Source organism: Solanum verrucosum, unplaced genomic scaffold, assembly GCF_900185275.1.
Source record: "Solanum verrucosum unplaced genomic scaffold, falcon-dt-bn FXZP01000072.1, whole genome shotgun sequence".
Lineage (NCBI taxonomy): Eukaryota > Viridiplantae > Streptophyta > Magnoliopsida > Solanales > Solanaceae > Solanum > Solanum verrucosum.
In genome coordinates this window covers 970,504-986,940 of record NW_026020208.1, presented here as the reverse complement: position 1 = coordinate 986,940, position 16,437 = coordinate 970,504, and the positions used below count along the sequence as shown (strand labels likewise).

General features: G+C 32.7%; 2 protein-coding genes across 2 annotated transcripts; both read right to left on the bottom strand.

The window, feature by feature from the left end:
* Positions 1–954: 954 nt before the first annotated feature.
* On the bottom strand, positions 955–1,750 carry LOC125830151 (RING-H2 finger protein ATL8-like). Its single transcript, XM_049509349.1, has one exon. It carries the CDS (start codon positions 1,698–1,700, stop codon positions 1,164–1,166), a length of 537 nt encoding a protein of 178 aa, XP_049365306.1. The 5' UTR covers positions 1,701–1,750; the 3' UTR covers positions 955–1,163.
* A 7,847-nt stretch (positions 1,751–9,597) lies between these two features.
* On the bottom strand, positions 9,598–12,451 carry LOC125830155 (uncharacterized). Its single transcript, XM_049509354.1, has 2 exons — positions 11,660–12,451; positions 9,598–10,403 (listed from the first exon to the last, which is right to left on the bottom strand). Exons 1-2 carry the CDS (start codon positions 12,412–12,414, stop codon positions 9,749–9,751), a joined length of 1,410 nt encoding a protein of 469 aa, XP_049365311.1. The 5' UTR covers positions 12,415–12,451; the 3' UTR covers positions 9,598–9,748.
* Positions 12,452–16,437: the final 3,986 nt, after the last annotated feature.

The following is a 16,437-nucleotide window of genomic DNA, read 5'->3' as shown; positions in this document are numbered from 1 at the left end:
GTCAATTTGAGCTAGATATCAAATCATATTTTTAGATTGGACAAGTCAAAATGAATTAAATTAATTATGCAAGAATTAATGACCCAAATTATGTTTTCATGGACTAATTTTGTTATTGGAAACCACGCTTCTTGATTTGTTACCACTGACCTACTCAAGTTTGATAAAAATTAACTATTGACATTAACAAATATAGAGTATCCACATTTAGTTGCCTTTTACCCAATTTGTGCTTCTTCTTTTTTTTAATAATATAAGTGATAGTAATAGACTAGTAGGTAAGGTGGTATTTGTGTTAAGTGGGTTTCTTCTCTATCTATACATATCCCTTTGGCTCATTGCTTTTTAGGAGAAATAAGATTGGACTCATAGACTCGATTGAATTTAGTAATTTTAGTTCAAATCTTATATTTGTTTTAAGAAATCCATTGACTATCTATGTATTACTCTTACTTTTAGGGTCCAATAACCATTTTGAATTCATAAATTTTAATTCTTGACTCTGCGTAAAAGCACCCTAAGCTTTGAGTGATCAACAATTCTTGGTCTAGTAATAACAATGCAACACATAATGTTTGAGTTAATAACATACTTTCACCAACTAAATTATGGTATTTAAGTGAAAAGGTAAAGGAACAAACTCATTATCTAGTAAATTTTGTATCGCGTATTGTAAGTCATTCCATTAGAATGGAAATAAACTACCTATATACAACATCATCCTCTAATAACTATTATTGAAGATTGCAGATATTTATTGAATATCAACAAGGCTTCTATTAAACATATTTGAAAAGAGGCGAATCAATGCGCGCAACATTAGACTAGAAATTATATTTTTAGTCTTTTTCATTGTACCAAAATGAAAAAACAAAAAATAAATACATAAAACAAAAATGAAAATGATTTTTTTTTTTCAAAAAAAAAATAAAAATCTCAATATTCTTCGTCCCCTCCAACAGCCATAATTTCATTTTTGTCACTTTCTTACCCTCCCATCATAATCACAAGGAAAGTATGCCTTATCCCTCGACCTCATGCGGGGCCCATTTCCATCACCGGGAAAAAAAAACACCGTTACCAATTTACACTTACCACGATGCTCCGGCCGGCGACTTTTTCATATTAACTCCGTTTACTGTTTACCTACCGGAAGTTGTAGACTACACCGGCGTTAAAATTTGACCTCCGTCGGAAGATTCGCCGGAAATTGCAGGAACTTCGCCGCACTTCCGGCACCGAGCACGAGCAACGACGAGAATCTGCCGGCAGGAAGGACACGACGAGTTCGTCAAAAGCCACGTATCAACACACTGGAGGTGAAACCGGTGGCCACAATTCGGCAACACTCGAATTTCATCTCCCTCTACGTACTCCACCAGACAAATCGCGCACTCCGCCGCGAACGGCAGCTCACCGCTCGACGGATCATACTTGAATTTCGGTAAATACTTAAGAACTTTCTTCTTCAAGCCTTTATTCTTCACCGGCGGTGGATTTTCCGGCGGGTCCCGCCGAAGCCAAGTACAACGAGCAACTACGATGAGTCCGGAAACACAGATTACTGCACAGAGTAGAGCAGCAAGTATAACGATGAAGTCAGACTCCGCTGCCGTGGCTGACGGTGGCTGCGCTTCCTCCGCCGCCGGCGAAGTGGAGGAGGAGTTAGAAGTTAGCAGAAATCTAAACCGGCGAGTCATAATTTAGAAAGAGATAGTAATAATTGAGGGGTTAGGGTTTTCAATTTCAGAAAAAAAGGTTGAAATATCGTTATATATATGTGGAGTAGTTGGACTGTTTGAAACTAAAAAGTTAGTTGATACGGTGAGTATTGTTCAAAATCATACAAAATGACGATACTTAAACGATAGTTAAATATCGTGACGAAGCTATGAATTTTGTTAAGAACGTTTAAAATATTAATATAAGTAGAATGTTCGAGTGACCATCCTGTAGTTGTGTTACTGGAGTTATGCCACTAGTTGGATGTACGTATAGAACTAGATGTTTCTAAGCTGAAAATTTGTTGAAAACCTATAAAGATAATGTTTTTTTTTTTTTTTTTTTTTTTTCATATTGTCTTTTTTTCAAATTTTACTTGTGAGACTGTGTTGAGCATGTTATTGTTATGACTAATGTAAAATATAAGTTAAGATGGAATTGATAAAAAAATACGGATGAGTCTGATTTTACTATCATGTAAAGAAAGTGAATATTATGCTAAATTTAATGCTAAAAACTAGTTCATGAGTTAAGTATTGTGCAATGTAATGGTAGGAGGCAACACTTTCATTTCACGAATCAATATGAGATATATAGGGTGACGATCATTTTTGTAATAAGGCGCTTAATTTTTTTTGAATTTTATATATATATATTGTTATTTAAAAGAGTGGTTGGTGGAAGAAAACACTTGGCTCAAATTTAGAGAGAAATATTTTAAAATATGAGACATTCCAACACTTCTAAGATCAGATATAACATTTTGTTGTATACCAAAAGTTAATTTGGTAAAAAACAAAATAATTTTGTGCCAACATTTACAATTTGAAACAATTTAAATTTGAAGTCTTTTTTAAAAAAAAAACATTCTGCATTTGGAAATAGTAGTCTGATTAATTCATATAAATTATACTCGTCAATCAAGTTTGTTTAATAATAGTAAGCTTTTAATTTGATTCATCTTTTTTATTTTAATACATATTAAGCCTTTTATTTTACTGAATTGAAGAGCAATTAATCACTATGATCTTAGAAAAAAGTGTAAATTCCTTTTTTTTTCCTCCTATGTTTCCATTGATCTATTCATATCGTAGAAAATCAATTGAAAAAGTTTACACTTGCTATTAATAATAATCTCATTTTCAAGACTTAAACTAGACATAATTAAGAATAATGAGTTTTCACTATTTCACACTACCTTTTGGTAGTATAAAGTTGAATTTTTAAATGTTGTGAGTTGTACGATGTGATAAGAGTATGATTATGAGAAATGTCTAATCTTTTGAAGAGGGAAAATGGTGTCATGTCAAATAATTTCTTTTAGGCCTCGTTTGGTTTGGAAATTAATTATCTCAAAATTAATTAATTTTGAAATTATTATTTTATTTTTAATGTGGGATAAAATAACGTTAATAGTTTTGAGATAAGTTATTTCATAATTTTATCCAAATTAAATATGAGGTAAATTCATCTTAAAATTAATCTCTGAATTAGTTATTTCTAATGCTTCATACCAAACGAGTCTATTAATTGATTCTTATTCTATTGTCCAACATGGAGGCAGGTGTTTATCACCAACAAAATCATTGTAAATATTTTGTGGGATTAATTATCTCACTATTTATTCCATCATTTATATGGAAGTACCTCTTGAGTTAGATAAGAGAAAAAGAGATTGTGTTAGAGTCGTTTATGTTAGAGAACATTTTATTTTTAGTGTGGTGGTTTTCGATAAATTTAAATTTAGTCAAGTCTTAATATTGATTGAAAAAAAAAAAGGAAATTATATTTTTGATCTTGTATCAATTCAATTGTATATTATTTTATTTTGCATTCGGTGTTTGGTATCTTTTTGAAATCCAATTAAATTTAAATTTGTGGTGAAATATTTATCATAGAGCGTAGATCACTTTCTAAAAAAGACGAATTTATATTCAAAATTTAAAACTCAAAATCTCTAATTATAGAACAATTCAACATTATGTTCCACCTCAAAGTAACAACGTAACAATAATAACAACAAATCAAGTGTAATTTCGTAGTTTCCGATAGATCATCTATTCAAGAAAAAACATATCAAAGTAGGTAAGAAAAATAAAATAATAAAAGTAAAGGAATCACAATAAGATATTATAGAAAGCAACACGATAGAACATTCCCAAAAAAAGGACAAAAAACAATTGATGGTAACAAAAATGGAAGGGCCAAAAATTACAAAAGAAATACTACAACTACAAGTATGAAAGGATAAACAAGATAACACGCTATTATCTACTAAACTTCTATTCTAATTTGTATCCTTCATGACCTTTTATCTATATATATATATATGATTTTTTGTTTTCCTAAAGAAGGATGAATTAATTTCAATTAAATAACTTTTTAAAAAATAAATACAATGCTTGAACTAAAATTATTAAATTCTGTTGAAATAAACAGTATGCTCCTTACCAGAGATAACCAACACAACTCATATGGGGTTCACTTGTTACTTAACAAGTAGATTTATGGGTCCTCCTTGCTTGCTTCAGGACATTAGATTGAAAAAATAATATTTCAAGTTTATTTATTTCCTAATTAGAATAATTAAAAAAAACAAATAATATAAGAACATAGTGAAAAATCTACTAAGAGAGAAGTAAGAATTTGTTCATATATAATTACCATCTTTTCACTCTCTTTTTTTTTGCTTTTAAAAAAGAATATCTTTTACTAAATATCTTAAATTAGAAGAGTTGAACTTGAGAGATGCAATTTTTGATTTTGTATTAAAGTAAGCAAGTAGGACCAAATGGATCCACTTGTCTATCAACTAGTAACAAAGAGTTATTCAACCTAAGTTATGTAGTATAGTTTATTCACCAAATAATACATTTGTGTTAAAAAAATATTAAATACGTAAAAATATTAAATTTAAAATGTGAAAAGTCTAATATCAGTCCTTTAAAGTGAATGATCTCTTTAATATGATTTGGGTAATTTCAATCTCTGGCTAGCTTTTAGGAATTGATTTAGGCCCAAAATTCATTTTTTTATGGTATCGAAGGAAAACTCATACCTCTCAATTCTTGTTATCCGATGATGGGCCCCCGTGTTATATTATCCACACTCTAGATGTTCAGCCTTGAGCGCAGTGGCGGAGCCAGGATTTTCATTAATGGGATTCAAAATCTGAAACAATAGACACATGACGTAGCCGAAGGGGATTGAACATCTACTATATATACCTAAAAAAGTTATTTTAACCATGTATATATTATATAATTTTTCGTCGAAGGGGGGTCCGGATGAACCCCCTAATAGTAAGGTGGATCCGCCACTGCTTGAGCGTGAGGTGAGGTGAGGTGTGAAGAAGTTTCACATCGGTGGTTTATGGAAAGAGTGATCTTCTTATTGTTGGAAAATATATAGATGGGGAAATTATAATATCAAAATAATTATATGACAATTAAGATAAAAACTACTACAATAATATTCTTAAGTTATATATATATATAATACTTGAGTCGTGCTAGACACTGTCGTAAGGAACTATTTCAGTAGTGTGAAATTTTTCCCCAGGATTAAACAAGCCTTTTCTAACTAATTAGAGGATAAAAGAATCAACAAAATATAAATACTACAAAACCAGCAAGACAATTGAAAGAAAGTGTTTGAAAGAAAAGTGTTTTCTATTTTTCTTTGGTAATTTGTTCTCACTTAGTTCATCCTTTGATAATGTCATATTAGGTCTTTATATAGAGAAGATAAGGAGATTACGTTGGTACCAAGAATACTTGGTCACCAAGTAAATCAATACTTTAACACCAAGTAGAGCAATACTTGGTCACCAAGTTGGATGACAAAGTAGTAAAAAGATCACATGTTAAATGTTTCACTTTGGCCCAAAGTAATTAAATCTTTTGAAATAATTATAATATTTCTAACACTTATATGGTCTTCGATAATCCTCCTTTCAAGATGCATTTGAAGTTGAGTTAAGCTAACTTTTGAGGTTGAATTAAGCCAAAGATTCATTTCTTTACATGGTATCAGAGCATGATCATCTCAATTCTTATTTTCGACATTGAATCCTCGTAGTAAACTGTGCATGCACCCAATTCAATCCTTGAACGTGATATTGGGAGAGGGTGAAGAGTCTGGCATCGGTTCTTTAAGGAATGAGTGGTCTCTTTAAAATAATTTGGACAATCTTCACCTATTGAATTAGCTTTTACAACTAAGTTAAACTCAAAATCTATTTATACATAGAACCAAGTTATTACCACTTAAAATCCCTATTTTTAAAATTTAAAACTCGTAAAATTAAAATTCTACCTTCATTATCGAGTGCACATGAATAAAATATCTCATAATTTAACAGTTAGAATAGACTATAAAAGAAGATTATTTTAGTGATAAAAGATACTATATGTGCATGTACATATAAGTGGAGATATTAGGCTAGCCTATTTGGGACTACAATCTTTAGCCTTTATCTTTTATCTTTGCCTAAATGAAAAAAAAAAAGTTGATATATCATATCAAATGACATAAATAATGAAGTGATTATAATTAAAATGAGAATACATATTACATCAAGTGTGACTAAGGAAATATAAAATAAAAACTTTCATAAATTATATGGCCAATAAGTTCATATAGTTTAAATCTAAAAATCAAAACGTGATAAGTAATTTGAGACGAAGGAATATATGTGTGCCGCAATGCATATAAGTAGATAATCCTTACCCTTTACCTCTTCAATAGGTTATATATGGAAATATAATCATTATATTTTATCTTTTACCTCTTATCATTACATCTTATCTTTGCCTAAATTGAAAAAAGTTGATATATCATATATCATATGATAGAGCAAAATAAAGCTAAGATTTTTCTTTTTCTAAAGCATGGGAATTGACACATCCAATTGTTTTCATTGCTTTTAATTGGACTACTAAAACCATACATTCAACATATGACAATATCTTGTGATTTTAGCCGCCTATACGTCATCGTTCATAAGTCATAGTCGATGCATATTCACTATATAATAAGTGTATTGCTAATATATAATCAACTTATAATATATATAGTGATTATATTTTGCTGAGATTTACCAAAAAAGAAAATTAAATTAGAGTTGTTTTTTTGTTGTAGGCTTTGTTGACTGCTTTTTATAATGTAAAAATCCCCAATTTGTCATTTGCAAGAATGCAACTATTTTGAGGCGATCTTTAATTTTTGTCACTCAAATTTGTAGACTTAAATTTTTGTCCACCAAGACTGTTAATTACTAAAAAAGACGCAGAACATTATAGAGCGTAAGTTCAATTTTAGAACATTATACCTTGAAAAGTTCATACACTAAACTTGATGCTTTATAAGACATACTTTGTGCCTTGAATAGTTTTTTAAACAATGTCACATTTAAAATTGGACTATATGTCCTAAATCATACACATTTTTCCCCGATCTGACACAAGTAGGGCAACATTTTTATAGAGTTCGAGCAACATAGGTAGAAATCAGCAAACTCAATTCACAAACAAAAGGGAAAAGAGAACATTCACCAAAATTAAGATGACAAAAATGCATTGTTCCAAATCAATGCAATTGACCAAGAACCATGAACATATATAGCAGCTCCAGAAACTTGGTTATCACACATAAAAACAGGCAGCCAATTCACAAACTAAAATAACGCCCTCTCGCCCCCAAAACACGAAGCAAAATGAGAAGAACGCGTAGCTCATGAACAATGTTAGTTAGCTTCAACAAAGGCATAGAGAAACACCGAATTCATTTCTAATTGGGGATCGATCAACACCATTGAAGGCCAGTTTGTCAGTATTGAAAACATGCACATCCATCATCGCTATTCAAGAAGCCTTCTTCTGCGTATCTGCATCATGCAAAGTAAGCTTGGTGATCAGTTATGTCGTCCAAAACAGTACACAAAATACAACTTTAATCTCTTTTTTACTCAGATGCCATAAATGGAAGGAGAAGATGTTGTTCTAAATGGAAATGTTTCTTGCATAGGTCCACATGATGTACAACGATCCAGTTCTTTAGTATTATAGCTAAATGAAAAAGAATAATAGAAACAAAAATTTGGCACAACAGAGCCAAAACAAGACAAGTAATCTTTTTCTTTTTTGATAATTGTGGTGTCTGAGCCAGCTTGCACGCAACTCGACTAACTCCACAAGATACATGCTATGTCCCATCAGCAACAACAATAGCTACCAGCTAACTCTGTCCACCAAGGCTAGAACTGATGGGAAAAAAAAACAGTGTTTTCTCTCTACTGGAATTTTAACCCGAAACCTCATGGTTCTCAACCCACTTTGTTGACCACTAGGCCACACCCTTGGTGTGGTTTACATTTTCTTTTGAACTATATGCATCATTTGACAACATTTCCATTTTTTACTTCCAAAAAGATCTCTGAAAAAGGAGAGAAATGTTTCAATGGATTTTAGAGTTTAGACATCAAGACATGCTTCATGTTGTCAAGTAACTTTTCAATAATAAGAGTATGAAGGATTTGACTCAACAGTCGGTTTGAAATTAGATATTCTCACACTTGTATTTGTTTTCTTTCACCACCAGTCACCAATGAAAAGCTACACTTATACAACATATACCATATGCTGAAATAACAAATACTATCACACTAATTTGATGAGAGAAAAATAACAAATTCAGCAGTTGGCAGTTATAGTATAACATCATCAATGGAGATAAAAAAGGATGAAAAGTTGAGCACTAGATTAAAATGTGAACACCTTGCGATCAACAGAGTAACCCGTGGGTATGCAAAACTCACTGCTCAACAATAGTGCTTCAAGTTGAATAACAAGATGGTATACAATTTTCTCCCTAAAGTATAGTTCAGATCATGAGCCAATGTTAATTGCAGGAACTAATGTCAGAATTATGAACCCATATACAAGATGCTAAGCCAAATTGAATCCAAAACGCATTATAACTCTGTTCCACAAGAACCTCAGGCACCATGTTTCATCACAAAATAGCAAACGCGTGTCTAGTATGTCCTTCAAAGACAAAACAGAATTACATCTTTTAATTCTTATTTCATGCCTCAAAACTAGTCTTCCCAATATGACACCGTCTTTATATAGTAAGAAGCAGCCAACCTTTCAGAAGTGGAAACTAGATGAATAAACAAAAGCTTAAAGAAGGGAAAAGTATTTCTCTTTATAACTTTATTCACCCCACTCTACACAGTCTCCAGCCTGTTTTTATCAGCTTAGAGTACCCTCTCTAGCCACCCAGCTCCCATCTGAACCTCTTCTCTCTTGCTCTCTCTTCGTCGCCACGTTACTATCACCAAACCATCCCCACGAGGATTGATGATAAGCATACACTTCTGTGTCTCTTGTTTGTCTTCTCCAACCTGTCACTACAAAGACAAAATCCAGTCCCGCTGGACTTGCATTTGAAATGCACTCTCTCCTCATCCATTTCCCAAGACTACCTCACCCACACCTGGACTTACTGAGTACCTGAAAAATTATTCTATCTTGTTTGCCTTTCTCCCTCCAACCCTTTCCCATCTGAAAACATTTGGGGACCCAGGTAAACAAATTCCTTTGATAAGTTACCTCATTATCCTATATCCTTCCCTTTCATCACGCCTCTTAATCTCCATCCTAAGTTCCTAACCCCTCTCTCACATACCTTATCTCGTATTCAAATAGAAATTCAATCACCAAATTTTCCCCAGAAATCCAAAGCTCGCCTAATTGTGTATCATCAACGCGTTTAATGTTCTAGCTCACATAACTAGCATACGCCTTCAGGAAAAAATATACAGAAAAATAGAAGCTGATGCACTTCCTTTTTTACTGATAAGTAAATGAGAAAAAGAAACCGGGGGGAGGGGACTATATTCAAGTAACACAAAGGTCAGAAAACATAAATGAAAGAGAAGAAATCATCAAACAAGAACCAGGTAACTAAATACTTGGCCAAAGCTAAGTTGCGATCTCCTGAATCCCAAATCGAGAAGCTTTTAGGACACCATTGCAGCAGTTTCATCTTCTTCGGCCTCTCCTGCTGACACTTCGTTAAACATATACTGGCTCTGATACTCCATCAAGTACTGTGTGGATCTCTTTACATCATAAAACAGATTATAGACTCGAGTAATATCTTCCACTTCAACAGCCTTCCCTTTTCGCTTTTGGCAGGCCAATGCTGCAGAAGTGATAAGGTGGATGGCGTATCTCAAAGAAGTATTCACCCCTATCTTGGTCAATAAAACTTTTGCATCCTCAGACATTTCTACATCCTCCTCTTGGCATCTGATGTCCAGGATGTTGCGAATTTCTTCCTCTTTGTAAGGTTGCGTAGAGATGATGAGCAGGCGATCAAGAAAGTCAATTGGAATCCCATGTGGGGATCTGTAGTTTGTTCCCCGGATTGTAGTAATGCCTCTATTTGTAGCAACAACCAATATAGGTGCCATGTCATTCTCCAGAGCTCGGTTTAGGAAAGAGAAACACTCAATGTCAAGCATATGTACTTCGTCAATGAAGAGGACACCAGGCACAATCTCTGCCTTTCCTTCCTCCCTCCACTCTGCAACCTTGGTATCTATTTGTTCTCTCACTTCAGCACGAATCTCACCAGTATCACCCGTAAACAGTGCTAAAAATCCCTGTGTTCTGAAATTGAGATGAGCTGATTAACATATTTAATCTAGTGAAGTAGGAAACAAGGAGATTCTTTAAAGATGTCAGATGTTTTCAGAGGCAACTCTGAAACTCAAAGCATGAAACTTAAAAGTTTTGCAAATACACTAAATAGGAAAGACATGCAACTGCAGATGGCGAGTAGCATCACTAATTAAAATTGAAGCGAAGAAAAGGCAAAGGAAAGAGGAAGATACAAAATCTAAGACTAGTGACAAACATAAATATTTGTTAAAAGCAGTTTATCAATCTTAGCACACAGAAAGATCAGTGTCCTATTCAAATGTTGAAGTCCATTCCCTATGAGGCAAAAAATAAACACCATAAAATACAAAAATCCAACCAAACATAATGCAGAAAAGAGAGGTTAAAACACAGTTCACCAAGAGTGAAGCGATTAACAAGAAAGAAGTAGTCATATCAGTTCCTATTCAAAACACACCTCATTCATTCTTTTGGCAACATTTTACTACAAACGTGAATGTCTTTTTTGAAGCCAATCCTGTCAAATGATCACCAAGAAAAGCTACTAAATGAATACTCACTGTATCCCCATGCATTACTAGCAAAATGTTATATGATAACATAAATAGCTAACTTAGCAAAAAGTATCTTATAGGAGATGAATGGAAGAATACTATTTGGGATGTAATGCTGCGCTTGACTTCTAAAACCCTTTTGACAGAACACTTACGATTCCAACAACAACATACCCAGTGTAGTCCCACAATGTGGGGTTTGGGGAGGGTAGAGTGTACACAAACCTTACACCTACCTCACAGGTAGGGAGACTGTTTCCGTAGACCCTCGGCTCAAGGAAAAGCACTCCAAAGCAGTACAGAAATAGAAGTAACAGAAGTACAAGAATCAACCCATAACAACAAAACAGCACAGAGTAGCAGTTGACACTTACTCTTATTCCTATTAAAGAACAATTTCCTATGGGAGGATAATGCAGATAGGAACAATTAAGTAAGCAGTCATAGATAAATCAAAATCATTCCTTTCCAACAACACACCCAGTGTAGTCCCGTCAGCTCAAGAAAAAACAGCCCAAAGCAGTCCAGAAAAAGAAGTAACGAAAGTACAAGAATCAACAGATAATAACAAAACAACCTATAGTATTAGCAGAACAAAAACTATAACAAAACAATATGATAATCGAGCTACAAGGAATCAAAGAAATCATTTCTTTCCATAAACAAATAACATCAGTAGCAAATTAGTACCTGCTATTTATGACATCAATTTCATGAAGGGTAACGCAATGTACAATCTCCTTGCGCTTCTGCAGCTCCCCTTCAGGACATTGTACAAACTTAGTCTGAGGTCCCATAGCATCATAATCCCTCGACCTCGCAAACGACCTCCCCAACTTCGTAATCTTCCCAGAAGCCTTGTCAATAGCAATAACATCCCCACTCTGTACTTTCTCCTTCCCTAAAGCCTCAATCATCTTCGCCCCCAAATCATAAACCGTCTCCATATCAGTAGTCTTCAACGTCAATTTCCCCGTTTTCGACGCTGCTCCAGCCACCGCCGGCCTGTCAATCTGTACTTCCACAACTTCACCTTCAATAACTTCAGCTTCTTCTTTAATTCTCACACCAATCGCTTTACGAAAAGCCTGCATTAACGCTTCAGTTTTCGACATATCAAGTGAATAAAGTTCGCTACCAGCAAGCATAGCAAAAGGGGTTTCTTGCCCTAACGATTTAGCCATACCCATAGCTATAGCTGTCTTCCCAGTTCCGGGTTGACCCGCAAGGAGCAGTGCACGACCCGCAATTTTACCTTGTTGAACCATTTTAACCATGATTCCGGCAGCTTTTCGAGCTGGAATTTGACCTACCATACCTTCAGAGCTTAATCGAGGTTCGAGTGAAGAATCGAGGCCGAGACCTCTGATATGAGAGTGTGCCCCTATGCGTTCTATACGGGTTAGATCACGCATCTCTGAGATTTTCAACTCCCCCATTGCCATTGCTGAGCCGAGAGAGGTACAGAAGAGGGGAAGACAGACAGAGGAGCAAAAAATTAGGGTTTAGGGTTTATGGAGGATCGATCACCTAAAACAATTATAACATGGAAAATCATGCGAGTAGGGTATTCGGGTCGGTTTCGATGGGTTATCCGTCAAAATTAAAATCGAACCAAATGAAATATAGTACTCTCTCCGTCTCATTTGATGTGACACTTTTCAAATTTCGAGATTCAAACAAGTCTAACTTTGCCCGTAAATTTTTCATAGATTTTTTAAATATTTTGAATTATCAATTGTTGTGACTTATAGTACTTTTTACGTCGTTTACAAGTATATAAATTTAATTTCAAAAAATTGAAGATTCATGTGCAAATTCTTGATCAAACTTAAATTGTTTGACTCTCGAAAAATAAAAAGTGTCACATAAATTGGGACAGAGAAAGTCCTTACTTTATAATTTCATAAATGGTAATAGTAAAAATTATGGTTTAAATTATGTTCTAAAATGGTTTTATTGATATGCGTGCATTATCACCCAAATTCAATTAATGTGAAATTGAGAGAGTATATGTTTATCAATTTTATTGTTATCAATTTTGATTTGATTTGGTTCATTCAGTAATTAATCATACATAATAATAAGATAAACGATTCATTCAAAAGAGAGAGAAAAAGACTACTATTAATTCAAAGGATATGAATTGTCTTCGTGTCATTTTGGATTTTATAATTTTTATATATGAACTGTAATTACGTTTAACTTTGTGATTATATTGTTAGCTAAGTCAATGTACTTGAACAATATAGATTATCGGATAATGCATAAGCTATCGATATTGCTATAAAAAAAAGTATATGCATCATATCTTACTTTTTTTCATTTGATTGCTGCATTTTTCTGCATAAAAAGTTGTGTTTAACTTTGTGATTATATTGTTAGCTAAGTCAATGTACTTGAACAATATAGATTTATCGGATAATGCATAAGCTATCGATATTGCTATAAATATATATATATATATATATATATATATATATCTTACTTTTTTTCATTTGATTGCTGCATTTTTCTGCATAAAAAGTTGTCTATAATTGTCGAATTTTAAAAATGTAAAATCAAACCAAATAAAAATCATAGTTTTTATAGTTTGAATTAGTTTTTACCTAAATCGTGAACGCTCCTAATTATCATTATTACCGTGATTAACAATGTCCACTATCACTATCAATCACTACAGTTAGTCACTACCACACGTACCATCTCTATCATTATAATTATATCTATAAAAACTAAACTCAAATGACAAGAAATTGCATGAATAAATAGTTCGACTAATAATACAAAATGATAAGCGAGACTACACTTAATTATCTGACTAACATTCTCTCTAATTCGTGCCCTCCAAAACCTCCTATCTAAGGTTTGGGGTAAGCTGGATTTTCATCTTGTTCTGTCTAATCACCTCTTCTAATACTTTTTCGATATATCTCTATCTCTCCTAAAATCATGCATACTCAACCTCTCACAATTCCGTATGGGGACAATACAAATAAATAAATTTGTTAGTATTACAATAATGAGCAACTTTCACATATATCAAACACAAAATTCATATTTGTATGTTATAACAAAGTTTGCATAATTGCGCTCCATAACAAACATATATATGTATAATTCGCTATACATATACAAAAAAAAAAACAGTTGTATAATTCGCTATACATATACAAAGAAAACAGTTGTATAATTCGCTATACATAAACAAAAGAAAGCAGTTGTATACAAAAGATCAATTGTATAATCTGTGTATGTATAAAACGGGAAAGAGAGAAAGGCAAAAGAAAACTGGGAAGGGAAATATTTATATTGTATAATTATAAGTGTATAGGACGAAGATATATGTATTTGCATGTGTATATACAATTTTCTCTCGCTTTATACAAACAAAAGCGCAATTTATACATTTCGTTTCTGTTTGTATAAGCGAGAGAGGCGAGCGAGATTTGGGAGAGTGGCGAGCGAGATCTGGAAGAGGGAGAGAGGAGAACGAAAATATATGTATATATACAATTTCCTCTCGCTTTATACAAACACAAACGCATTTTATACATTTGTGTTTGTATAAAAGCAAGAGAGGCGAGCGAGACTGCCACCAAACGAGAGTGGTGAGCGAGATTTCACCAGGGAGAGTGGCGAAAATAGCAATAGTTTGTTGTAGGATACAATTAAATTAAAGTATATTTATAGGATTTAATTTGAATTAATAGTTTGTTATTATATATAATTTTCCCTACAATAAAACATATGATTTTATGCTTTGCTACTATATTTAATATTTTTAAATGCATATCAAATATCATAAATATTCAAATTGTATTCTAAAAGAAAAATTGATTTCAATATTAATTAAAAATATTGAATATCAAAATATTTTAAAATATATAACAAATACTATTATGTTGGAACCAGAATATCAAAAATTTCGATTTCAATTTTGATATCAAATTCAATACCTAACTTACCAGCTCATGTTGGGCTTCAAAAGTTAAGGCCCAATATCCAGTTCCATCTCTAAGCCCAAGCTCATGTGGCTCAATATCCTGCCCCATCTTAATTTTCGTTATACTCTTTCAAGTGTTGACAAGTTCATTATTATGAATCTTAAAGGTTGCATTCGTCAAGTTTAAGTTTTAAATTTGCCTCTATCAAAATATCATGAGATTACATAAGGTTTTTTAAAATTTTGTATCAGGTATTCACATTAGGGTAACCATGTAAGATCAATTTAAGAGAAAAGAGCTTCACGACTAATCCTGAATTGTGTCGTGTAAGGCCAATTTAAAGGGGAAATGCTCCCTTATAACAATATTGTTTTTTATATCAAAATCTCGAATCTGAGATATCTGATTAAGAAAGAAGAATGCTTGATGAAGTCAAGTAATTGGACATGACTTTATTTATGAATCAATTTCAACAAGTTTGATGGCTATTGTACTTGACTTTAACATCAATTTGTGAAGATAATAATAAAGTAACACATCAAGGTGAGTAGTATACATAAAGCGACGGATTAATGACAAAATTCATAATTAATTTTAATTATTTTGTAGCGATTGTAGATATTAATATTTGATTGTGATATCACATGAAAGAGTTTGAGTATCCAACTCAAATTTTTAAGACAACGATTGACTCAAGAGTCGAGATGATATAAACTCCTCAACTACTAATAAACAAGTGATAAAAACAACATAGAGAATTAAATAACATAAACAAGATCATCCTTTAATTTTTAATTTGTCAATCAAACAACATTAATTATACCGCATGCTCATGCATTTTTTTTTTTTTGTAAAATGATCTAATCTTCTTCAAATCTCAGTTTCCTTAGTTCTTTTTTTTTGTTCTGCTATTTAATTAATTTAATGATGCCGTTAACAAGAAGCAATACTGAAAAAGTTCTAGTTATATTAATTTGTAACAAGAAATGCGACTATACGAGTAGTAAATCGAGAAGATACTGTCAATATATTGCATCTTAAAATTGAAAATTAATTATTATTTGTAAAGGTACTTCGATTGAGAATTATAGATTCCACCTACGTACACCAAATTAACAAATTATACTCTTGTTACTAGTTAATTGCGGAGATAAATCTAAAAGCATAAGACATAAAGTACCTTCCTAGACTGTGATCGAAATTTCAAAGACACACTTTAAACAAATTAAGGTCCTATTACACTTGAACTAATTTTTTTTGTAATTTTGTAAACCTTTTTAGCTTATGGCATCCAAACATCTCCAACGTGCCTCAACTACGTGGAATCACAGAGTGTGCCATATAAGTCAAAAGATGTACAAAATTATATATAAAAAAAAGAATTCGGGGGTAATAGGACCATACTTTAGTCTTAGTCTAGGAGATACTTGTGCCTTGTCCCAAATCTAAAATTTAAAATTTATATTTTGGGTGGGTTTTCGCTTGTCACCAAACTCATAATCTATTTAGTTTAGAGCAAGT